The sequence below is a fragment of the Periophthalmus magnuspinnatus genome, chromosome 17 (genome assembly GCF_009829125.3).
Source record: "Periophthalmus magnuspinnatus isolate fPerMag1 chromosome 17, fPerMag1.2.pri, whole genome shotgun sequence".
NCBI classification, from domain to species: domain Eukaryota; kingdom Metazoa; phylum Chordata; class Actinopteri; order Gobiiformes; family Gobiidae; genus Periophthalmus; species Periophthalmus magnuspinnatus.
Window position 1 is genome coordinate 17,703,799 of NC_047142.1, and position 27,972 is coordinate 17,731,770.

Genomic DNA, 27,972 nt, shown 5'->3' on the forward strand with positions numbered 1-27,972 from the left:
CACAGGGCTACACAGTTATGACTAGTTTGTTTTATCTCATTCGCAAAATAGAGATAGATTTCCCCCAGTGTTCAATGGACTAGTTAAGAACACTTCTGAATATAATCTTGTAGTCAAAGCAGATGTTTTAGCTGCTTTTAGCTTTAATTAACAAACATGAATGAACAAAACAAAAATAAAAATAAAAATAAACATTTTAACCAGGGGGCTTACTATTTATCTCAACTTTAATTAAAATAATTAACTATTTTATTTTTAAGCAAAATCGCCCAGCCTTAATCCCAGTTCTTGATCTCAAAGGAAACCACAAAGAGTATGAATTACATATATGACATATTGCTGTATTACTTATATGGAATGCAGGTTCAGCAAAGCATTTGGAATAAATAAAGACTAACATTGAATTGTGTCTGTGTCTCTATTTTAGGAGAACCCCTACATGTGCAACAACGAATGCGACGCTTTGACTGAGGAGCTGGCTCATCCCCCAGAGCTCATGTTTGACTTCGAGGGCCGAAACCCCACCACCTTCTGGCAGTCCACCTCCTGGAAGAAGTACCCCAAACCCCTGCAGGTCAACATCACTCTGTCCTGGAACAAAACCATAGAGCTCACCGACGATATAGTCCTGACCTTTGAGTCCGGACGTCCCGAGCAGATGGTGTTGGAGAAGTCCCTGGATTATGGGCGCACTTGGACCCCCTATCAGTTCTACGCCACCGATTGCCTGGACGCGTTCACGATGGAGCCCAAAACTGTGAAGGACCTAACACAGCGCACCCTGCTGGACATTATCTGCACTGAGGACTATTCCAGAGGTTACGTTTGGAAGAATGATAAAACGGTTCGATTTGAGATAAAGGATCGTTTTGCATTGTTCGCTGGGCCTAGGCTTCATAATATGGCGTCGCTTTATGGGCAACTGGATACCACCAAGAACCTGAGGGACTTCTTCACCATCACAGACCTGCGGGTGAGACTGCTGAAGCCCGCCACCGGAGCCACCATGGTGGATGAGAACAACCTGTCCAGATACTTCTACGCCATCTCCGACATCAAAGTGCAGGGCAGGTAAGACATGCAGTTCATTCAAGGCATTCAGTTTTTTTTGTTTTTTTTGTTGTTTTTTTTTCAAATCTGGTTAATTCATGAGGTAGGAAAAACACCAACTGATCTCATAAATTTACATAGGAAATAAAACCCTAAAGGCTCACTGCTTAACCTTTCTTCTCTGCCACGTGTTTGTCTCCGTAGAGATGTTTTTGCAGGGAAACCAATAACATGGAATTGGCAGACCTCCACCAAAAAAGTTACAAAGTGCATCTTTAAAACAATAGTTAATGCTAAAAATGTGGATGTGATTGACACACCTGGAATCATTGGTGACATTTAGGATCAATACACAGTCAAATAACACCATTTTGGAGGACATTTTAAACTAAACATATGACAGAGATTATAAATTATGTTTGCAAGTTGCAGGCTTATATTTGACACATTATGTGCACATACATACATCATTTGTCAGCCATTGGACATTCTCTATCTCCACACAAACACACCTCCACCAACATATCAAAGTTTAGACGCCTCCCTTTACATCCTAAACTGAGTTTGTGTAACAGGGCTTCTGTAACAGCTTGCACCGCTGCAGCAAACAATATTTCCTTGGCTAAGTCATCTGAGCGTGCTATGATTTTGAGGAAATGGAAACATTGTCATTTCATGACGCATGACAATTGCCCTCATGATGGCCATAAAGCCTCTACAGCTGCTCTCCGCGAGGGCCGTGTGCTGCGCTGCATTGGTTTATATGAGGATAACTAGGCTGGTAATGGCCCATCCGCGGGGTCCTGGGTGAATTCAAACTGTTCGACTCTAATTAGAATGCAGCCGACGTTAGACTGAGATTAGAACCATTAGCACATTGGCTAATTGGTAGGAGACTAATCTTGTAATTAAGAGCATTTGCAACTGATTAAATGGCAATCATCAGGGACGCATCAGTGAGACATGGAGGCCTGCATTAGCAGGCTGTGTTTCCAAATTTAGCCTTGCCCTGTTTAATGCCAGTGTTATTTATCTGTGCTGTCACTACAGTATTTACATCTGTTTTCAAAGTTACAAAACACTTCAGCATGTCCTCCACATTTCTTTGTAACCAGCTGATACTGGGGTATCTTTCCATGATAGATTCAGTGATGGATTGATCTACGACGTGGTTTTTTGCCTCACGATATTCCCAGCCCTGTTAGACACCAGTTACACAGCCATGGCACAGTCCTGTACCCTAAACAGGAATTGATGAGCTCTAAATTGCAAGCGGCTCGTATCCAGCGCAGAATAGCATCTCCTACAGATATCTTATTTTGCCTTTCATTAGGAAGAAGTAGCAAAAGACTGGATGGGGGAACGCAAGCTATTCTGCCCAATTTTCTCCCCTGCCCCTGGGCATCGAATTCAATTTTCCACCGAAACTTTGTGAGAGAAAGAAAAGAAAATAAACATACAATTTCTGACCAGAGGTGGATCAGTAACTCAGGTGGTGTTGGCAGGGTGGAAGAGAGTGATTAGAGCTCCTGTCTCCTCCTCCGCTGCTTCTGGCTACAGGCAAATGTGAAAATGAAAGTCTTATCGCACAATGGCCACCCTGTATATGCAGCCCCACAATGGTCCACAAACACTGATAAAGCCGGGCTGTGGTGAATGAGGAGACAGACCCAGAGAAGGCTGCGAGAAAGAGGTCAGGGTCTAGCCTGGAATCATGCCAAGGCAAAATGGAAATATGCCATAAAAACAGATTTAATTACTTGATACGTTAATCAGAAGTATCTATACCCACATGCTAATTAATACTAAAACTAGATTATCATTTTATCAAGTATCAACTCTGAGAACCATTCCTGAATAGCTAGCTTGAGCTGTATCAGAACAAGATCACATAGATAGGCCTGTCACAATAATTACTATATCAACTTATCGTTCAGTATAGGCAAGCTGGAACAATGTATATCTTGGGGCTCAGTATTTATCGAGGGTACATTTACTTTGCAATAATGGGGAAAATCTTTGTTATTTTGGTTGTAATACACTAAGATTTGAGCTGTAGAGGGTTGAATAAGTTGCTTCTATGGCTAATTATTGCATCATTTGGCTATGTATTGTTACAGCTCATGCCTTTTAATGATACTGTATATTTAAATATGTTTATTGGTATTATTTTTCTGTATTTTAATTGCATCAGTGGCATAAAATTGTTTCAGTATTATCGTTTATCGCAATTTATCTCTATAACAATACACTCCACTTCAAAATGTGTTATTGTGACAGGCCCAGACATAGACTAGTATAACCCTATGGAGCACTATGGAACCTATGCGGGTAACAGAGGGATACACAGATATAAGGCCACATGGGAATATAAAAAAGAGTCGACTATCGAGTCTATTCCCTAGTCTTGAGTTCGAAATTTTAGAATCGTGCAACTAAAAACAAAAACTTCTAAGATGGCAAATAGTTATGGGGATTATACAGTGGCATTATTATTACAATTACTCCTCAACCTTTAAATAGCGCAATACAGGCTTTCATTCATTACAAGGCCCTACATCTGAATGAATGAGATTTGCACAATTTGTTCGTACACGTTGTTCTGCAAAAGGCTTATTATCCAAAGATGCAGGAGAGGGAATAGTGAAGAAATCCCACGTTTTCTCGCCTGGAGCGGTTTCGAGCAGCATGTGTCAGCCAATAAAAAAAAGATTTTGCTCTGAAATGAATCTGGGACATTTTCAGACGCCACACAAGACGATAGGGTAGAATCCCCTTTAATAATGCCACAAGAAAAGTTTAGAAATGGTTTTACAAGAGATGTAATCACAATCATGTCTCTGTAATGACTTTGAATGAAAGAAAGGAAGGTATTCAGAGAGTCTTTTTGGTTTTTAGTAGCTCGATAGTAGACGGACTGTGCTTGTGTCTACTATACAGTTTTAATCTACAACATCTATACAATTTGGACATATTAAATCACAATATGCATTCAAAAACAACTCTAAAGCTGAGGTGACATCGCCATAAATGTCATAACAACAAAGAGCCTTGGAGTTGCACTTGGAGTAGTGAATTACTGTCGAATCCCACGTGCATTAAGAACATAAAATTGGAGAATGAAGTAAGTCCAGAGCAGTGGGCGTGTACCGGTGGCAGTGAAAATGGGGGTTAAGAATAATTCTCACTTGCACAACATCTATATAGCCTTTTTCTATTTTTGAATGCCATTTATAGGACTTGTTTTTACCATTTAGTTGTCTCCACGGAGATGTTGTGCCTGGAATGGTCCATCGTATAGCATTAAACTAAAACTTTAATTTATATAACTGCAGATTTTTATTTTATTTTTTTATATAAAACATAAATTGTAATGGTGGGCTTACCTTTTCACTGATCTTTAACCTGTAACTTGGGCTGGTGTCATCCCTTGCGTTTCTCCATCGAAATAATTACGTTTAATGCCTTACCGTGAAGCATTCCAATCAAAGCAATAACATCTCCATGGAGACAAACAGGCGACAGACCCTCCAGAAAAGTTTTCTTTAATTGCGGTGGCTTTGATAGGCCTGCTACGATAACTAATTTTGAATAAATCGCCGCTGTAAAAAAAAAAAAAAAAAAACAAAAAAAAAAAAAAAACAATATTGAAACTAATTAATGCCAGTGACACAATAACCTGAGAGCAAATTTAAACCACAAAACTATTTTAAATCTACAATGTTGTAAAAAAAAAATAATAATAATAAAAAATAGCTGCAATAAATGACTAGAAGTAAGAAGCACTTTAGTACTTAGCTTGCATTGATAATGAGTCATTGAAGTTATTTATAACCTTTTATGGCTCAAAACTTGTCATAAAGCCAAAATAAAACTTAAATTTCCCAGTAGTGCAAAGACATTGAACACACGATAAATATTGACCCCAAACAGTGTTGTTCCAGCTTTCATATATCATTGAACAATAATCTGATATAATAATAATCAGGACAGGCCTTGGTTTCGACCTTATTTTCAACCATTGGAAACATGGACAGGACGTACTTCAACTTCATGGAAAGAATGGAATGAGAGAGTAAGTTTCCGCACTTTTCTGCAGCGTTCCTATATGTGACAGCATCGATTCCTAATGTTATTCCACATCAACAAAAAACAAAAACCTTGAACCATGCAGGGCAGCCCTCCTCTCATCGCTCCCGCACTATCGATCAGGTGTCGGGGCGTTAATTAAGACATGACCGCTGGCTTCTCGTTAAGGGCCGGTGTGGAGGGGGCCTGGGAATCACGGCAGATAATCCATACGCTCTGCTAATGTGCTATTTCTCCCACAGCTCCTGTCATTCTGCATTTTTCACTCTCTGCCCTCTCCTTGCTTCTCAATCGGTCTCATGTCAACAAAAGTATTTATGAACTTGACCGACGTAACCTCACAGTAGTTACAGGAAGTTGAAATGGAACATTCAGACGTATAGATGAGATCAGCTAAACGGACAAACAGACATAAACATTTAAAACTTTGAAAAAAAATTACGTTTATAGTTGAGTTCAGTAAAATTTTGTCATTGATTTCGCACATAGAAAACAATATTGAGTAGCCAAAAAATATATATATGTTGAAGTTATTTTAGGAAACTACAACTCAAGTAAGAGTAAGAGAGAAACTGTCTGAACATGAGATCTGGGTTTAGTAGTTGGAAAGAAAGAACATTCAAGATGACACATTGTGCTTGTATCTGCTATATAGTTATACTTCTATAACACTGGTAGATCATTATGTTATAATTTGGACATTTAAAATGTATATATATATATATATATATATATATATATATATATATATATATATATATATATATATATATATATATATATATATATATGCCATCATGACAAAGAGCTGCAAAGTTGATAGGACTTCCTGAGGATAGCTGCAGATCATACTAGAGAGTAGTGGATTTTTTTTTTTTTCATTTGTGCCACAATTGCTCATATCAAATCCTATGCATAGGAAAATAAGACCGGAGAATGAAGTAAGCACCGGCAGTGGTGAAAACAGGGGCTTATCGGAGCAATGATGTCTTGAATACAATATAAATATTACTCAAACCTACATGAACCAATGAGAAGGAAACATCTATACCATGATTATATATATATATATATATATATATGTTTTTTAAAGTGTATGTAAATGTATATCCCTCTTGTGTTTTGGTTCTAAATGTCTTGATATAAACCTCAATGAGAAAATGGTTTATTAAACTAAACCATTTGTTTTTGATCCACTCTTCTATCCTCCATTGATAACTATAGTTGTGTCTATGGATTTTGAGACAAATAAATGGATTATAAGTTTGCGTCCCAAGTGTACTAATTACAGTTGCTAACATTCTAACATTACACCATATTATGTAATAGATACAAATGAATGGGATTTCCCTGTTGTTCATCGTTGGATCGAGTTTATTAACCAGAGAAACACTCATCGTTTCCAGAATTGGTTCTTTATAAAACCCTTCCATCTGTGAAGACCGGAATTGGTGACGTTTAAAGTACAGTTTATCACCATATTCAAACATAATTAGCTCTGTGAGTCATGAGAAAACTGCACCAACGACTGTTTGAAGCTCTCAACAATACCAGCGAATAACACAATACAGTGTTATTCAAAGGCTGTTTACTGAATGAATGATGAAATGATTAAAAGCCTAAATGAGAAAAGATTGTCTAGTGTTACACAGTGTACCTTCAAAACAAAACAAGGTGGTAATCATACTTTTATATAACCACCACCTACTAGTCTCCATTGAGATCTTTGTCTGGAATGTTCCACAGTATGGCATTAAATATATCTCAGCCGAGAAAGCAGCCCGTCATGCCTAGCCTTGCCAGCAAAACAAATTTTTGCGATTTTTGAGTTCACAAACTCTTGACAATCTGTCTTGTTCAGCTCCAGCTGAAGCGTTGGCTTGTGATAGGTCCTGACCAATCACAGGGCAGCACTGTGGTTTGGGCAGAAGCCAGAGAGGAATAAACCAAATCTAACATGGCTACGCCGACAGATGTACTTGGGCATATTTTAGAGGAAACATAGTTTAGTTTGTGAAAAACGTGCAGAGGGAAGAGCTTTGTGCATTTGTGGACAGTTAAACACCTGCGCTTTTCTCTCAACTGAATTTAACAAAATGTAGATTTTTCAGCTTGTTCCTCTGTTGTGACACTTCGACCAATCAACATCAAGTCTTTGTAGGAACATTCTGATCATTGGTTCCAGTCGTTTTCATCGAGAGCCATCGCAGATTGATGCGTAGAACCCTGTTCAGAGAGCTACACATAAATCTGATGAGAGCCAAGTTAGGAGATGCCATCAGGGCAAGTTACAGTTCAAATCTGTGGAGAGGCAAACCTAATCAGAGATGGGTAGCACTCAATGACATTTACTGAGTTACATTTACTAGATTTTTAAAGAAAATGTACTTTTCAGAGTAGTTTTCTATCAGCATGCCTTTATCCTCCTCTTGTCATGTTGTTTATTGAATTAATAGTACTCTTACTTGAGTATAAGTTTTATAAACTTTTTCCACTGTAAGGGCACAAATGGCGAAAGCTGTGGTCATATTAAATGATTCGAAGATTTGAGTCTCTTGCACTACTCCAGATATGATTTAGTTGGTCTCAGTTTTGTTTCTCTCCTTTGAAAATAGCAGATTTTGAGGATTATTTATTTTGTATTTTTTCCTTTCATTTACATTGATTGTGTAACTTAGATGTTATGTCATTACAGTTACTTTAAGTTACTCATACTTGAGTAACTTCATGGACTTTGTACCTGTAGTTGAGTAATATTATTTTGAAGTAGGCTAACATTGTTCTTACTTGAGTATAATTGTCTACATTCTAGGCAGAGCAATAATATCTCCATAGAGACAAGACTGTGGCAGACCCCTAATGTTACATAGTGTATCTTTAATAATGTTAAATGCAAGCATCAAATCACTACATTGAGATTTACCATTGGCATTTTGAGTCTTTTGAATTGTAAGTGTTATGTAATATTTATATAGCATCCATAAAATTACCCAAAATTTAACACATAAAGTCACAAGAGTACACACATTAACCAAGTGTTAGCTCATTGCATTAGCACATTTACTTATTTCCAAATGGACAAATGAACAAAATCACAGTCAAAACAGTGTGTGGGAGTTTCCTGGTGCTCTTTAGACCAGCGTATTTATATGTAAGGCCCACACGTGTTATATCGCATATCACTAACAGCATTCACATTCGGCAGGGACATGGTTTTACACATCACTTATATTGAAGTTATATAGCTTTGAACTTGAAAAAAGAGACACAAAATATTGCATTAGAATCCCAATTTAGGGAATGACCTTTCTACATGTTTTACCTATAGTTAAAACACAGGCAGACATATTTTTGTGTTTTTAGTTTTAATGACCACTTTCTGAATTTGTGCTATTAAAATGTTAAAATTGTTGTTTTTTACCCTTATAAAACATAGTATTAAAACAGTAATTTCTATGTATGTACGCTATTAAGAATATTAAGAAGATCATTACAAATTGTTTATGTCTGACACATTAATGACATTTTCATCACTAACTCTGAACAATATGCAGGTCACTGTCTGCTCAAACTGCAAAAATAGTATTGTATTCTTCATTGCATTTGCATATTTCATGTACAGTAGTTTTGTAGTGCAGCGCAGACTAAAATAATGAGACTGGAGCATGCACGACCTCAGCACAATCAAAGCACCTTATTCTTGATGCTGACTTAAAAACAAACAGTTGTTTGCATTCCCTCTTCCTCCTCATCTCCACGTATTTTGTCCTTGAGATAGAGACTGAATTCCTGAGTAGGCTTTACTCACTTTGTATGATAATTAGGAATTGGGATAATGCTAACTGCTAATTGTTTTCAGCAGTTTTATGCAACCAGTAAACCCTTTTTTTTATATTAATCACATATAACCACAAAAATAGCATGACGTTATAAATAATTCCCCTCTATAGTGCAAATAAACGTTGCACTCACTCGATAAATATTTAACGCAACAATTATGGTTCACCTTTCATTTATTAATAAAGGATTAGTCAGTTATTTTATCCCTAATTCAATGTATCTCATAAAGTGCAACGTAAGACCATGGAATAACAAGTAGCCCTTACATAATCCTTTTACTACAGCATGTTGCATATCAGGTGTTCTTCCCCATTAGCTAAATTAAAGGTACAGCATGCAACTTTCTGGCATGGCAAGTGGCATGTCACCTGCATGAGTCCATGGAAATAGAAAGTTAAAACCATACTTCAGGACATTCTCCATGATTATAGCCAAATGAGCAACATTTCCATTGAAACAAGCAGGGGTCAGGTTTGTGGAGATGCTCACACTCAGAGCAGATAGTTTTTCAGTGCAATTGCTGGGTTTCAGATGGTCACAACTTTCTATAAGCCAATAATAGTTAATACAGATGGGGTCAGCTAAAATGAATATTATTAAAATGCAGCTTTTTTTGGTGTAATACAAGAACTTACTTGGTCTAGTCATCCATAGAAATGATCAGGTTCAGCATTTGTTAGTTTATCTTCAGGATATTTCATCGCAAAATATAATGTAATCAATAGGGAAATCTGGCTCTTGCCCCCAATCTTGGAGTATGAAAACCACCAATTAATCACCAATTAACACAATCAAAATAAAAATGCATTCTATGTTATCTAAAAAGTGACATACTGTAGCTTTCTTACTTGTAGACAAGACAAGAGAGAAATAATTTGCAATCAGTTTGGGTAGTCGATAAAACCCAAATATACCTATTCCTTGGCATTGCAATTGAATCACTGAACTAAATGGACTTGATCCAAAATCACATGTTTACAAGCAACAAAATGTCACATCATTAGACAGTTATTTCAGCTACATTGACTTTTGGAAAGGGTCTAGTGGCAAAGCGACCACAGACGTAACTTGCTAATTGCTCCGTCTGTGCCTGTGTCCACCAATATTTGTTCTTCATGCACGAGGAATCCAATGTGCGTGCAGGGACGATGCTCAGATCGGGGACGAATCCAAGGACACACCATAATACAGAACACAGCCCTGTACAGCGACATCAACGTAGTCCGTCACTGCCCATTGAACTGAAATGACAGCAATTAGTATGAAATGGTATTGTCCCATTTGTTCTTCTTTTAGAGTCACAGAATTCAGTGCAGGAGTGTTGATAGTCAATAAAAACGCATACAATCTCTGCACAATATTATTATGGTAAAATGTGCATTCTTAAAAACTTTCATAGAGCAATCATTTGGAAAAGAAAAAACAAACAAACAAACACACAGACACATCTATTTCTACGTTTGTTGTCATGAGTAGTTATAAAGCATTACCCAATCCACTCAGCCCTCTGTGAACCAAAATTACATAGTTCCAAATAGATCCTTTGCTCAGTCGGCCTTTGCTTTTCAAACCATCAGACAGTGGAATCAGCTCCAGTCTGAAAGTGTCTGCAGATCTCGATAATTTTACTAGAAATTTGAAAAAAAAACCCACACATTTTCACTGTAAAAACTTGCACATAATGATCTTTAATATCTGTATGGACTGTAGGAAACATACTGGGTTGGAAATTGTGACATTTTATTGTATTTTAGTGCTAATGTTAGTGACAAAGATTAGTCTTATAATGTAATTGTAATGAAATGTGTATTTTTTATGTGTATTCACCTGCCCAGCGACTGCAGATGGAAAGTAGCTTGCCTGGGATCCAGAATACACACTTGTTCAATACTTTACGAAGATGTGAGTCTGGTCACTGGTGAATCTCCTGGTTTTCAAATGGGCGTGACTGACAGGCATGGTTAAAGGGAAAAAAAAATAAAAATCACAGGGACCTGAAATGGTGGATTTCTGCAAAATCGATGAACAAAGCACTAAACATTGTTAATCTAAAGTGAGATTTGGGCTTATTTGTAAATCATAGATGGCCAATGAGCTCCTTTGTGTAAATAAAAAATCTGATTGGATGATCACATTTGATCAGGTTTGAGATGCAGTGGAGGACGTGGAGACTAGACTGATGTCAATCTGTATAAAAAACACAGAGATATTAATCTGGATTTGGCAGGCAAGAAAGCAGCAGTAGCTAAATCTGGTACAAATAATCTTTTTTCTTTTGTATTATTAAGGATTGTGTACATGGTTCCTGACAAATAAAGAATAAATAAAGAAATAAGACCTATAGTTGTTGTAATATTATGAGTTATAAGTGCATTGGTATTAAAGTATTAAAGTACTTAGTATTACAAAAAGAACTGCTGCCAAAGGAGTACAACACACAACGCTTTATTTGAACACTAATCTGAAGAGATAACTGCTTGAAAGATGACTACACAGCTTATTTAAAGGTTTGTGGTGAGAAAAAGGCTGTGGCTGAGTTTGTAGTAAGATAGATTAAATAATTACGCCGAAATAATCACAGTCAGCCCTACATATCGACCCAAAAGATATTGGCAGGCCTTATTGGAGGTCTCTGGACTCTAAACAATTGACATCGTCCTGGAAAAAAACAATATCAGTCCACCTCTAGTACCTTGAGTCAGCTTTAGTTGTACCAGCAGCATTAGTTTTAATAATATTTGTAAATCATAGTATTTTGAATTATTTTAAGTGTTAATTTATCATCACCACATTGCAGAGTGCTTTATAGAGTACATTCGCAGTAATTATTTTGGCATCAATAGTGCTCTAACCATATGGATGAAGGCTTTTCAGTATATAGCTCATGACCTGTTGACCTGTGCAGTTTTATGACCAGGAAGCAGATATTGTACATATGGGTCTGAATTGTATGTATCTGTGCAATAATCTGAGTGACTGACTTGTTGTATCATGCAGCTATACAAATGATTTCACAGCCTTAAAAAAGTACATGTTAATTAGTATTGATAATTGCATAACAGTACTGATTTCCAAATTAGTATAGAGCTTGTGTTGATATATAGATACTTGATATTGATTCTCCCTTTCCTAGAACATCAAGCTACTGCACGTCACTTTGATTTGGTTCTTGCTTCAGATTTCAATACATTCCACAAACTGCAATACATATAATCAGATAAGAGCACTTGTTAGCGAGCTCACTGTGTCTCAAACATGGAAGTATGATAAAAATCTGGAAAGTGAACCTAATATGGCATCGTATTGTTTTCAGTGGCCTGTGGTCAATGGTGCATGGGCCCAAAAATAATTTTCTCTTTACGGACTAGCTCCTCCCACCCATGTGACCAGTTCTGATCCATCGGAGTGATAGCTGCTAGATCGCGAGTTCAGAGCAATCTCACAACTCTAACTTTTAGCTTTGAGGATTTAAACTGTCTAAATGTTGTGAAAATAGAGAACAATCCCTACGAAATCCGACCTTTTTAGAAATCTGTGGATGCCCTGTCAGAGGAGTTTGAATTCTTTAAAAATGCATTGTGCGTCTTATCTTTAAACATGTATCAACTTTAGCGCGATTCAGCAAAAAACCTCATAGAGATACAACTGGACTGGAAGAACTGACGCTAACACTGAGGTTGCCGGGCGCTGTTGTGCACAGAGCCTATTACGATGTTATTATTCCCAATTCACAATGCATTAAATGAAATCCAATGTTATTTTTAGTGTTTGTCTCTGTGGTACACTGAACATGATAGCGTTTCCAAGGTCTTTCTCGTACAAAACCTCCTCTATAGTCTGAAGTACAAAGCTCTGATAGAATTATGCTCTGTTCATTTTCCCCATTGGAACTATATACAGTCAGTGATGGTAGGGCATAGCTCATAAAAATCACCATGTTTCTGTATTTCACTCTAAAAGGAGAGTTCTTCAAAGTTAATTGACATGACATTACCAGATTGCACAGAGACAGACCCCTGAGGAGATCTGGGGGCAGTTTTAGGAGTCTCATGGGGAGAATATAGTGTAATAATGGGCTACTAAAACATCTCGTACAATTATAACATATGACATTTAGATATCCTTTGCATTTTAGGAGGTCTGTGCTGCAAATTGGATCGTAATGAATGGTTTGTTACTTTGAGCATGGTTTTTATTTTTTTGTATTTCAGTTTCTTCTTATTGGTGGTTTTCAGATTTAAGAACGTGATGATGTCATGTACTCAAATAGGGACAAGAGCCAGTTTTTCCTATTGATTACATGACATATCCCAAAGGTAAATACACAAATGTTGAACCTGCTCATTTCTATGACTGACTAGACCCAAGAACTCATTATATTATGACAAATAAATAAGAATTCTAACAATATTCATGTAGCCCCCCATCTGTATTAAATATTATTGGCCTATAGAATGTTGTGACGTCATCTGAAACCCAGCAATAGGTGCCATTTTGAGGACTTTTGAATCTGAAATTGTTTTGTTTGCAAAAGTGCCATGGCAACCGTCCCGATTTTCATCATGCTAAAACCCATGGACCAGTTGATGATTGTTTTTTTTTTATATTTTAAGTAGTTATTTAAGTAGTGTTGTCACGATACTAAAATTTCAGTCTCTATTTTAACACTATTTTACTGTTGATGTTAATAATGAACTGTTTTATAATGTAACTAGAAGTAGTAAACATATTTTCTTTTGTAAGATTAATGAATTTGCACATGATCCTTGACAAATAAAGAATATAGAAAGAAAGAATACTAAGGAATACACTCAATACGCAATACCGATTCTGATACCACAGTGATAATTTAAAAAAAAAACAAAAAAAAACTTTTATTTAGACACTGAAATGCAATTTTTAACATTAAATCGTAGTATATTTTCTTTTATATTACCATGTTGCCTTATATCTGTCTGTTCTCTCAATGCTTTCGACAACCCTATATTTAAGAACTTCACATATAATCAAGTACTATGCCCATAACTTATACTTAATAGCATTAGTGGAGTGTCTGGGGAGAGAGAAGACGAAGCGAATTATTATCAAAAGCAGCGTGTTAAGGCACCCCATTATTCTTGTGGCCAGCCAGAACCGGATGCAATGACAAAACTTTACAAAGACAAGTGGATCTAGATGAAACTGTATCCTGTCTTCTTGATTACAAAGAGCTTGATTGATAGGCGGATTAACCGATTAACCAATCAGAGAGATGCTTGGTCGATTCATGTCAAAACAAACATGGCAGCTTGCAGAATCAACAATCAAAGCACCAAACTGTTTTAAGTACATACAATTTCAACCATGGGGCAGATTATAACTGGTCTGACATCAGCTGCAATGCTTTAACACGTCAAACTTCTCTTTTGTCTCTTTAGTTCTAGTCCCCCTCTCCCAATTCCACCTGATTGACACAGATCCACCCCTCCTCTCCTCGCCCCAGAATCATGTTTATGCAAAATGGGCTCTTATCTCCCTCCCTGTACACTGCTCCGTGCGCTACATGCCCTCTGCCCCATGAACCGAGACCTCAGCATCGCTCTGAGTGACATCAGGTTTCACAGGACAACCACCTCTGCATGGGACTGTCACCTCTCTTCACTGCTATACTTCACTGCAAGAATTCAAAATGTGTAGTTGTTTTGATAACTTATATCTACTTTGAATTGGGTTAAAGGGCCCATATTACGATATTTTCTCATCTATTTTATAATGTTGTTCCCTTATGAAAACATACCTGGAGTTGTGTTTTGTTTCATTCACACATGTTTAACACACAAACCCTGCATATTTAGGCTCTTCTTAGACAGACTAATAGTAAATGGTTACGCAAACGTGTGTGAATGAAACAAAACACAGCTCCAGGTCTGTTTTTGATGAGATAACATGGCTTCAAACTCACGAGAGGCAATGTTGCGTAATATGGGACCATTAAATCTGGAACGGCTCTACCTGGAAGCGGTCAAGAGAAGAAAAAAAAAAACAAAGAAAAAAAACTAAATAATACTGAAATATACTGACCATAAATAATGAAATAAATCAACTTAATGAACTATGTAGCTCGTCTTTTTCACAGCATTCCCTTACTCTCTGCGTCTGTCTACAGCGGTCATGTTTTATGCCACTCTTCTCCCAGTCGGTTTAATTAGAGCTAGTTAAGGCCTGGGGTTTCACTGTGAACTATGTGTGGGTGCAATGACATAACATGAGGAGAACCTGTCTCCAGAGGGGGAGCAGTTATAGTGAAGGTGTCAACATGTACTTTTACAGGCAGTGTTTCGAGCAATGGACACTAGGAGGCAAAGTGGACATCGACACAGCTGGCATGAAAGAAAGATTGCTCTATAAATCTGCAGCGGGATGTAGATGTAATCAGTCGTTCAAATACATTTTGTTTTTTTTTGTTTTTCAGCGTCACTACCACTTACACAGTTTTCATGGTATATGTTCATCTTACTCCAGAAGTTGCCGTGGGCGCCGCCATTGTCATTCGGGTTATGTTATTTTGCATGGGGCTGCCGATCTTGAAGCAGATAAGTTCTTTACGGACTACAAAGACATTTTAAAGCCCTCCAGAGAATTGAGACGGGTTGGTGCGCTCGAAAATGGAACATTTTACACAAATCAACCCACTTTACATCATATTTTAATTGAAATGAATGGGATTCCCGCTTAACCAGAAGTTCCACCATAAAGACAGTGCAGTTTAGTAGTATTTAGAGGTAAAAGTGGGCCGAATAAGGTTAATACTTTTTGTTCCAAATCTAGGAATGTGTTGGGTGAAATAGGACATAATCAGGAACTAAATTTCTGGTTTTGTGTATTTTTAGCAATAATGGGAGTTGGTATTTTATCAAAACTGCTTCTGTAAATGTCCCCTACATGTTCTTATTTTGGAAACATGCTGGAAATATGTATAAAAAAAGCAAAAAATAAAATAAAAATAAATTTAAAAATCCACTATTTTTAATCTATATTGTAATATTCCTGGAGTGGTGTTTTGTTTCATTTACACTTGTTTAACACACAGATGCTGCATGTTTAGTTCGTGTTCTTTTCTCAAACTGAAAACACTTGCACTCCCTGTAATGTCATTACGCGGTAATACAGGAAATACTCCACTCTGTTTATCATTTATCATTTCAGCCTTGGATTTACCAAACTTTGAGGTTACAGCTATTGTTTTAGCCTCATTAAAACTGCCTCACTCCTCAGTGCACCAGCAGATATTAGACACTTTCTATGGACAATCTAAACTGAACAAAAGGTAAAACTAAAATATATAAAATGTACTGCAAGGTAAAGCAGTTCAGTCAAGGCTAAAATAGCTAATAGCATTATAATTACCACTAAATGACATCACAAGGTAGAACAGACTGTTTTGAGCTCTGAAGATGCAGACACCCAGGATAATACATGTAAACGAGACAAAACACAACCCTGGGTATATTTTTGAGAAGGTAACAGCATTATAACTTGGCTAAAAGCTTACATGAGTTAATTTTGTGAAATATAGGGCCTTTAATGTAAAAAGTACAGACAAAAGATACCCCAAACTTGCTATATTTAGTAACATCTTCTGATTAGTTTAGCACATTAGTTTTACATACAGATACATCTTTGTTTCATTCTTGTCCTTTTCACCTTTCATCCTATAGCAGCACATGCACCATCTAAGCCCCTCTGATTTCCATATTAATATGTTCTCCAATGGAAATTCCTCCTCTCTCCTCCTCTTGTCTTAGCGCTTTATACGTCCTGAATGGGAAGGAGCTGGGCGGTCACTCATTTCCATATTGCACTGTATATCAATGTGCAGTTGCCGTAATACTGCTTGTCATTGAAACAAATCCCTAGCTACGCCCTAGACTAGCAAACTCAAATTTCATCTTTCAAATCAGAGAATTCAAGTGCATATGATTTGATGGTTTTCTGTTTGTGTTATTATGGCTTGGTTTGGTGAGATAGTACTTGTGGTAGGAAGTAGCAGAGAGTACCTCTACCCGTGTCATCAAAAAATAAATTAAAAAAAATCTATTCAATATGCCGGGACAATTTATGCACAAAATAAAGGTGTCATCATTTATTTTTATTAGTCTAATTTTGGCCATTGTGAATTTTAGACAGGTACAGGGCCATGTTTACATTATAGTTGCTTGGTTACAGTGATGAAGTTACCTCTCTGTATGTCATATTTGCTGCTCCTGTTCAGCCAGGAAGTAAAGTAATAAATCTAAGCTGTTATGTGTAGTTAACTCTTGTGATTCAGTCAATTTACTTCAACATTTTTGGCTTAGCGGAGTTTCTTTCCCAAATTTTATAGCGAGGACATCATACAAATACTTCCTTTTTGGAGCTTTTTACCACGTTATAACATTGTCCCCTGATCAAAAACATGCCTGAAGAGGTTTTAGATGCCATCCGTGCATGTTTCAGTAATCTAGCGATCTCTCCCACTGAAGGGTGAGTGACTTAGCACAGGGAGCAATGGGAGATTCAAAGTGTCAAATACGAAAGTGAAGTTTATATGATGTTTTCAGTGAATATAGGATTTTCAAAACCATAAAAGATAACACGGTGATCTAAATATGTTATGTGCTTTATAATATCTCTTTCTTTAAAACTATTTGCTTGAGGTATATTACAATGGCTGAAGAATGATACAATGCATGGCCATTTCAAAAACAAAGCAAATCAGACATTTTAATTTCACGGTGACACAACTCAGTGTAATAAGGTGACTTTGCTATTCTTGTTGTTTTGTGTTGAAAACGTTACCTCCACCTGGATGTGAAGGCGGTCAAAGGATAGGAACTGTCAAGATAATTATGTTCACTGAATAGAGCTTGTTCCTGAGAAGTGTCTTATTTTCATTATTTCCTGAAGGCAACCTGAATGCTTTAAATTCTAAATGTTTTTTGTAGCACTAAAGAAAAACACATTATTGAGGCCTTTTTGATACTGGAGGCTATAGACTGGGGAGACGGGAGGGGGGATAGAGGTCAGGCAGGTTACCCACTAACTAGAGAGTTTTTAGTTCACTTGTCCTTTGATCTTATGAATTGTGTGTTTGTGTCCTTGGGCAAGACACTTCTTTACTCACGTTCCCTTCTTCAGTCATTAAACAACTGTGTATGTGGTGTTTTAGTTTTGTCTACTGCTGCTTTTTTATGTGTGTGCTGCCTCCAGTTTCCATTGCTATAGTACTACATGACATCACACAGGACTGCCCTGAGTACAGCCATCACAGATTGGAGTTTGAGGTGTGGATACCAATCACGTTTGTCATTAAATAAAAGACAGCTATGATTCAATGTTGACATTCACATTTTATTGTCTAAATAAAGATATTGTGATATCGGAATCAGTATTGAGTATCAAGTCTTTTCCTTAGTATCAAAGTGCTGGACTCGTCACCAGGAAAGTTACATTGTGCACCTTTATTTTTATTTACTAAAACACAGGGTATCTTTAAGCTCAGACTTGAGGACGGTATATACAGTGTTTTATGTGTTTTCAATCATTTCCAGTACTCCGATATAAATCTTTCATGACTCAACGCAGTATACAAACAAATCCATATACATGAACTCAGTGGAGTGCTTGTCAGTCCCACGGACCAGTCCGGCAGTGCACTGTAGTTTCACCTTGTACTTTGGCTCTGGTTATCTCCTTATGTCCCACTGGCCTGAGTGCTCATGTAAAAGAAATCAAACATATCCTATTCCCTGCCACGTCCAGGCGGGTTGCTCTTACTTTGTCCAGATATAATATAACGCTCAACTTTGTGCAAGACTAAAGTTTTATTCTATCTTCAGAAATGGGTAGAGTAGCCAAAAATTGTACTCACGTAAAAGTAATGTTACTTTGAAATAATATTACTCAAGTACAAGTACAAAGCAGGGGTCCAGGAAGTGACTCACGTAAAAGTAAACAAGTATTTGGGAAAACTACTGCTCAAGTAAGAGTAACTTAAAGAGTAAAAGAGTTGATACGTATCACCTTGATTTATGATTTGAAGTTAATAGACAAACCATGAAATAATACACGACATCTGCATTTTCAAATGACAGACACAAAAATGAGGAAAAAAACTACAATGGCAATAATAATGCATCAGCCTTGTATAGCGTTTTTCCAGACACTCAAAGTCGCTTTACAATTTCATGCATTATTCATTCACTCCACACTTTGTCTGAAGCTGCCACTCTGCACTGGATACACAGTCCTTCCGACCACCACTAACACTTGCGCTCGCACCAATTTCATACTAGGCAGTGTGGGTGAAGTACCATGCCCAAGGACACAACAATTTTTGTCATTGGCACCCCACTGTGGCACCTGGTATTCCCAGCGGTGTCCCATCCAAGTACTAACCAGACCCTGCCTTGTTTAGCTTCTGGGGTCTGACGAGATCAGGCTTTGACAAAGAGGTTTGGCCACATTATATCTGCAGGAGCGGTACAAGAAACACAAATGTTATAATTTAATATTGTCAGTATAAAGCTTTTGTCATTTGTAGACATATGCTGCTAGCAAAGTACTCTGAAAAGTACAATGGGCTTCATTAATGAATGTTTTCCTAAAGAATGTTGGTAACTTCCACTTTAAGTAGATGCTGAGCTAGAATCACTCAATTACAAATCCCTTCTTAAATAAGAGGTGCACCTAATTCACCAGCATCCACCACATCACTCATTTACATGTTATTTAAGATGTAATTATTAATAAATTCCCTTTGAGCTTTTATATGGGCTTGGCATTATGACATGTAAAAGTACAATGGAGAGAGTAACGAGGAAGTAAAGTAGAGCGCTCTACAGACTACTGCTGTTTTACTGTTTTAATGTTCAAGCATGAACACAGTGAGAGAAGGTCAACGGTTTGCAGCTCTGTCAACAAAGCAAAGGAATTAGGATCTACAATATAAAATATAATTTTCTTTAATACATAAATCCACATATTTGGCATCATATAGTTGATGTTTTCCTATGTGTGAAAGTACTAAACATAAGAAAAAAATAAAAATAACAAAGAGGTATGTCCAAACTTTTGACTTGGTAGTATATTTATGCAGCATTGAACCGCATTACTGCCACTGGCCATGAAATCTTCTGCTTTCTCACTCCCTCTTATCTTTCACAGTGCTTGGTTACAGGTTAAACATTTTAGAGGGAAAAATAAAGTGAATTGACTTCTGAAATATGTTTATAAAAGTCATTTTCTGCTGCAAAACCTCCAGATAATGCAGTGTTGAGCCATTTTGCCGGAGGTGGCTGCCACTGTTTTCCTAATGTGAAGGAGATAATGCAATTCCTTGTTATTTATTTGGGGTTTTTTTTACCTAAGAGAGGCCATGCACTGCACATTATTAAGTCACGGTTTATCTTGAAAAGAAGCAATGGAATAAGACTGCTCTCATTCAGACCGGGCAAAGAGGAAGTTTACTCCCATTGCAATTTAGCTGGACACAAAATAAATAAACTATAGGGAGCAGTAATTGGCCACCTGCATTGTAAAGTCATTACAACACAAAGAAGACATGGTCCAGGTTTGGGCCTGTTTAGTCCAGTTCAAGTTCTGGTTTAAATCCAGGTTTAGTCCCATCTTTGATGTAGTATACAGAAGTAAACACACAAACTCATTTTAATTGAAAGTGAAAATGATTGGAATTGTTGTTTTTCAGGCTGATTGTTTTAACGCTCCCATGAACCAAAGTTTAGTATCAATATTAGAGGAGTATGAAAACAGGACAGTGCCCTTGGATCCATCTCTGATTTAAACCAGAATGCTGATCTCCTTTCCTGCAACTTGCAATTTATCTTGTGTGCCTCTTAAAGTTAACCTGGCCCAAGCCAGATTGATATGTGCAGCACTCTGATTTGAGTTCTACACATTATCAATCTGGAACGGCTCTCACTGAAAGTGATTGGGAAAAGATGGAACAACATGACAAATATTTGAATCTGACTGGCGTAAAAACAGAGGAACAAGTTGAAAAATATAACTTTTGTTACATCCAGCTGAGAGAAAACACAGACATCTTCCCGTCCAGAAATGCAGAAAGCTCTTATCCTCTGTGCATTTTTCACAAACAAAATATGTATTGATGCTCAATGTCGCCATGTTTGTTTGGTTCTTGCTGTGCAAGGTTAACTAAGGTCATTTTCACACATGTCAATGCTCTCTGTGGACCGATCCCAGTGCGCCAGATTTAGACACTAGATTTAGTTCTTTTACTTGTGGGTTGGCCTTATTCACACACACTGCATCATTCACCTCAAACACCGCAGGCACATGAGAGGCCATCAGCTGATCACCAAACTTATTTCTATCACACTGTGCTTCAAGGAGACAGAGCCCAGTGAATACGTACACGTCCTCTCTTCCCCATTATACAGGGTGGTCTTTTCTTTCACCTGAGGCTAAACACACTATAAGGACTGTACATGCTGGTGGAGGAGGAAAAAAAGCCTTTTGAACAACACACAGACAGACCCAGGCTCACCTGCACAGACAGAGGCACGAGGACACTGTCACTGATATTAAGTTGATCCAAACTGCCTTGTCAGAGGAATGTGTCAAATGGCAGCTCTGCATCACCCATTCATACAAATATACATAATCTGATCGCTTTTTCCCCAATTCCAAGTACTTTTACTGTACTTTTACCAAGGTTGGCCTCATTCACACAGTGCTCATGTGTGACTGGAGCCAGTCCGAGACCTCCTGTGTGAAGCACTCTAGGACCGGCTGTTTACTGCTGTCCAAAATGTGACTGTTGGGTTCACACTGTCCCAAGCACCACTCTCAGAGCGAATGTTCTTTTACTTCAGCCTAACTAGTGGCAGTGTGAAAACGACGTTAAAGTACTGGCACTGGCACTTTCCACAAAACCTTGAAATAGTCTTAAAAAATAATTGGCACGTGGCTCTTTAATTATAAATTCTCTATTTCTGCTCATGATAATGCCAATAAGAAAACCATCGTTACAAGGTTGTGAGAAGCTCCTAAATTAAACTGTAAAAATGTCAGATCATCTGTTTTTCATTTTTACACAATGATAATAAGTTACACAAATGAGTCATTCTTTTATGGTGATTTATAGTGAGACAACACATGTACACAGGTACAGGCACTTCACAAAAACTTTGATACAGTTGATAAAATATGTAGCGTCTCCACCTGACTCTAACAGCACCCATTAATATTTAGCTGCAAGTGAGCCTTACTTAAATATATGACATATTTATATGTCAGACATTAGACAAGACACTTCACCCACATTGCCTTGTATAAAAGTGGTGTGTGCGCGAATGTTTGGTGGTGGTCGGAGGGGCCGTTGGCGCAGATTAGCAGCCTCGCTTCTGTCAGTCTGCCCCAGGGCAGCTGTGGCTACAATAGTAGCTTACCATCACCAAGTGTGGAAATGAATGAATAATGACTATAGTGTCGCGCTTTCAGAGGCTTTGACAAGCCTGTAAAGAGCATTACAAGTGTAAGACATTATTATTATTTATATGTATCTTTTGTATATATTTTTTGCATGTTATTGTTAAAGTGGGACTACACATCTAAACTCCGCCCACAACCACATTTCAAATAGAACTGTTGAAATGGGCAGTGCCTGGAGGAGAGGTTCAGAGCCCTGAGTGAGGAGAGAGGGCGGAGTTTGGACATGTGAGAAACAAAGTGATTGGTCTAACAGGTATCCACACTCACAAACTCCACACCTGCAGCCAGATTTTGTCTTTTTTTTTTCCTTTTTTTTCTACCTAGTTTGCTGTAAAATTGCCCAAAAAATGACAAGGAACAGATAATGCTATTAAAATAGCATACACAGTACAGTAGTGAAAAAAGTGGATTTAGTGTTTAGTTCCACTTTGAGAGTTTGAGAAAGTGTGGTTCACTTCGACCACTGGACAATGTAGCTATAAAAGCCTGATTCAGAAAGACATTTGATTTTGTATGGAACATTTAGACCTTGATTCACCTATAGCTAGACAGTCCGACAATCAATTCAGCTCGTGGAATCTTAAACATATTGAATCACTGTCTACCAAAGGGGACATTTTAGTTATGAAATGCTTGTTGCACTAGTTTAGAATAGCATTGTATCTATATTAAGGTCCCACTGAGTTACATTTCAGACCGTAAAAATACAAAAATTGTTACTTTGCTTTGAATATTCTACCAAATGGTATTTACCGTACCACAAAGACAACCCAAGTTTCAAGTCAGTTCTGTGGACAGGCAAACCCACTGATAGTAGGGACGCATGTTATTTCATGGTATACAATTGTAACCTTTAAAGAGACGGTGTTACACTTCTATGGGGTATTAAATGCTAACACATAACATATTTAGATCACCATGTTATCTTTTATTGTTTTGAAAATGCTATATTTGCAGAAAACAACATACACTTTCATTTTTGACACTCTGAGTACCCCCTCCTCTTGTTCTCTGTGCTAAGTCACTTTTTACTATAAGGAGGGTTTTGAATGGTGCCTGGGAGAGATTGCTAGATTACTTAAACATGCATGGATGACATATAAAACCTCTTTTTATAATACCCCCTCTTTAAGGTAAAACTCATTTTGAATGCACTATTTCTTTTCAACCTTGCATTTTATCCCAAATAACCTACGTTCTACCTATTCTTTATACCTCTCCTTTGAGACAGAATTGTGCTATGGTCCTACGAGTCTCCCAGGTAACCCTCTTGTTTAGATAATGGATAATGCCAATTGGCTGCACACAGAATAAAAAGGTCATTAAAACTTGTCCCTTTGTCACAGAGCTGGTTCAGAACTCTGGACAGCTGGGGGCGCCTAGAGTCTCCTGTGGCTGTAATGAAAAACTTTGAGGTTTCAATATGACAATGCCGCCGGCAATAGCATCACATCCTAGCCCTAGTTCCCCCTGGGTACTCAGAGGAGTACCTTAGCTCCGGTTGAACCCGCTGATCCAGATTTTCACTGGTTTTTAATTAAGTAGAAGGTCAAATCTCATCGCGGGTGACTTTTGGGAGCTTGTGCTGTCTATGTGGCACCACAATAGACCTGGTCATTAATTTTATGGAGCAGGGGCTATAATTGATTCAAAAGTTAAGGGCAGTAGGGAGGCAGGGTAAGAGGCACTCGCGTTTATGTGCATTTAAAAATAATGGTGGGGATGATGACTTAGTTTTAAAGTGGATCTTTAGTATATTAACAGGTGGATGCAGAGAAGAGGGAGGTGTCTAGATATCACCTCAAGAATAGTCAGTTGCGTAAATAGTTTAATGGTCCATAAATAGAGGAGGATAGAGTAGCCAAAAATTGTACTCAAGTAAAATAATGTTGCTCAAGTAGAAGTACTAAGTAGTTGTCCCCTAAATTACTCAAGTAAGAGTAACTCTCTGATTTATCATTTGAAGTTAATGCATTTTGAAGGACAAAACATTGTATAATGCATAAGGAACACTGAGAAAAAACTAAATCATATCTGAAGGAACGTGCAAGAAACACAAATGTTCATTTCATTTCATATTATCAATATAAAATTTTTGTCACTTGTAGACTTAGTCGCAGTGGGAAGAGTAGCCAAAACTTTTATTCAAGTACTTTTACTTCAGTAAAAATACTACTCAAGTAAGAGTATTACCCACCTTTGTCCATAAACTACAGTAAACTGCACTTTAATGAGACACCATGTTCTATATATTTAATTAGAAGTAAAATAACAGTGTAGTCGTATTCAAGTCAAGTTAATTCACACTTAGGCCTATTGGTTTAGATTTAGTAGATGCTACTTTGCTTAACAGCAAAAGGTGTAATTTTTATCACTTCAGCAACTACAAATTACTTTGTATATGAGTATTGAAGTATATGTAATATGAGGTGCCAGATAATGTGGAAGGAGATTGGAGTAGAGTCACTGTCCTACATGAGGGTTACATTTTAGGCATTTATTTTGGACACAGAGAATTTGACCTCTGTCTGTATCTAGACGTCTGCCCTGGATAAGATAGTATTAGTCATACTAGACCAGGACTAATCCATGATTAGAAGAGGACCAAGACAAGCCCAAGTATGAACACTCTGTCTGTCTGTAAGATACTAAAATTTCAAACTCGATACTAAGAAATAAACTTGATACCATTACCATACAATACCATGATGACAAGTAAAGACATTCTTTCTTTTGACAATACAATGAGAATTAAATTGTAGTGCTTTTTTGTATTACCATGTGGAGTTATATCTGTGTAATCCTTCAGTCGTCCAGGTAGGATCCATAATGGTCCATGGGCGTATATTAGTCTATGTGGTCTTATACTTTTTCTGATACAGCTCAAGATCATTCTAAAGCTATTCAGGATAGGTTCATTTCTGTCCTCTGAATGTGACTTTGTTAGTATCGATACCTGCGCAAATGAGTATCTAGTTTCAAAACTAATTTTAATATTGGATAGTATGCGATTTTCAACACTTTTGGCAATCCTACTGCATGTTACATAAAACTGATTATTTCTCAGCCATCTATCCATTCTTACCACTCCCATTGTCTTCTATAGAGAGGGCTATCATTTCCCTAGCTTCCCGCAGTTATGTATCATTAATGCCAGATGTCGCGGAGAGGCCAGGAAGTCAATTAGAATAGATGGTTTTCTGACTAGGCCTGTCATCCCTCAGGCTCGTGTTCTCTGGTAATTGTTGTCCAATGGCCCAGCTCCCATCTCTAAGCACTATGTAATAAACAAACATAGTCTCGATATGAAACTATGATCCCGCTAACCCCCCGGGACAGGTCAAGTGTCAGTCCCCACCCCCCATGCTAGTCTATGGACTGAGGAGAAGCATGGGTCATTGCCTGTGTAACCTTTTACCCTCTGAGGAGAAAAATCAAATATAGAGAATTATATTTGGAAAACACGTGGAATATGAAACTGTAATATTTTATTACCGCGACAACAAACACAGGCCGACTCAGCTCACAGAGAGTAAACATCGTCCCGGAAAATGAAAATAGGACACCAGGATAGAGCTGATCGTTGCATTTGATTCTTAAAATTCAATGCAGGAAAAAAGCAGCAATTAAAAATAACTATTGCTTTATTTAATTATTGCATTGTGGGAATAGAAAACTGATCCTAAATAAATATGTTTTGACATACTTACATAATTCAAATGTGTGTTTAGAAAAAAGTGGTAGAACTAAAAAGCATAAGGGTAAAGCAAGTTTATTTGTGTAGCACAATCCGTACACAAAGTAATTCAAAGTGCTTTACAGAATAAGAAAGAAATGAAAATCAAAATACAAACAAATTAAAACATAAATAATCATCAATAATCATCATAAAATGAACATAAAAAGAGAAGACTGCAGAATAAAAACCATTCATATGCACAGCTAAACAGAACCATGTTGAGCCTGGATTTAAACATTATCAAAGTAGAGGCCTGTCTCACATTTTCAGGAAAACCCTTCCAGGTTACATCTGTATAAAACTGAAACACCGATTCCCCATGTTTACCGTAAATTTCGGATTATAAGCCGCTACTTTTTTTCCACGCTTTGAACCCTGCGGCTTTTACAGCAGTGCGGCTTATATATGGAATTTTACTGGATAACGGCCCCTGGGGGGCGCTCTCTAGCTGTAAACGTAAAAGTGAGACAGACGTGGGGAAAGATTCTGCTCTGAAGAATTCACTAGTTTTGATTTTGAACGATCATTTTGCGCATCATGAAATGGATATGATGCAGTTTTTAAGATAAAGAAACAGAAAGGAAACAGAGCAGGGGTCGGCCTTTAACACGCACGCAAAGAGCCATTTGGACCCACTTTCCACATAAAATAAAACACTGGGAGCCGCAAATACTTTTTGACATCTAAAATGAAGATAACACTGTATAATAACAATAATGTAACGGAATAATGTAGGTTTTACTTTCACGGACAAGCCTTCTACACGTGGCAGATAAATATGGCAAAAACAACTTAAGTGCATTAAAAAAATACAACTCACCAAACCGCTGCATCATGCATCGCGCTGATTATGTGATTATGTCTACTCTACTCCGCAGTTTCTTTAAAAAAACAACAACAAAAAAACTCGTAGCGTATCGTTTAATCCCAGGTGCTTATTCTCCATGTGCCAAAGCAGTTTTGAAGGTTTCATTGCCTTATTTGCTTTTCCCGTATGTTACGCAGAGCGGACTCTGTGCGTGAGAGTCACCTGTAGCGACAAACCCAGATTTTAAGTAGGCATTGTCTGTTAAATTTATCTTTCTTTTTCTTGGAGGTCGTAGTCTCTTCTTCTGGCTCCTCAGTTGTCCTTTTCCCCTTTGTTAAAAAGATCTCCAAAGACTTTTGTTTTGGCTCATTTTCACTCGCTTGTGGCTCTACTTTAATGCGTCGTGTCTGATGTGTTATACGTGATACGTCACCGCGGAGACAAGAGCAGATAATATACTTGCTACTACATCAAATAGATTTCTGTGGCGATTTCCAGCAGGATTTTCATGATACATCTACGGACGAGCTTATTAGTGTGTCATTAGGGACGGGCCAAAGTTGCTCCTGACCCCTGTGCGCACAACGTCTGAAAATCAGGGCTCTTTACGCAGGACTGAGCTGTGTCTGTGTTAGTTCCCAAGCCACGCAGAGCCGCAGTATGAGGCGGAAAGAGGCGCATGCGGCTCCGGAGCCGCGAGTTGCCGACCCCTGAAATAGAGCCACTGCACGTAAGCTCGACATCAATGAATCCAACTTGGTCAATGTAAAAAGACGACAAAAGTTTTCAGAGGAAATAAAAGCAGATTTTCCGTGTTGGTGCAGCTTTATTTTCTAAACCTGCAGATGTGTTCATCCCGTGTTGTTGTCGTGTTGGTGCCAATTTTCAAGCACAGTTAAAAAAAAAGCGTGTCGGTGCACCGTCTTTCTGTGTAAATATCTCATGTTACAAT

General features: G+C 37.7%; 1 protein-coding gene and 1 pseudogene across 1 annotated transcript in view; one reads left to right on the top strand and one right to left on the bottom strand.

The window, feature by feature from the left end:
- Positions 1–27,972, top strand: part of LOC117385295 (netrin-G1-like) — a 104,075-nt gene that overhangs the window by 42,812 nt on the left and 33,291 nt on the right. The window contains exon 2 of the mRNA XM_033982592.2: positions 428–1,071. Within this exon, the coding sequence (XP_033838483.2) occupies positions 428–1,071 (644 nt within the window). The remainder of the gene's footprint in view (positions 1–427; positions 1,072–27,972) is intronic.
- LOC117385846 (5S ribosomal RNA) lies at positions 19,348–19,465 on the bottom strand (annotated as a pseudogene).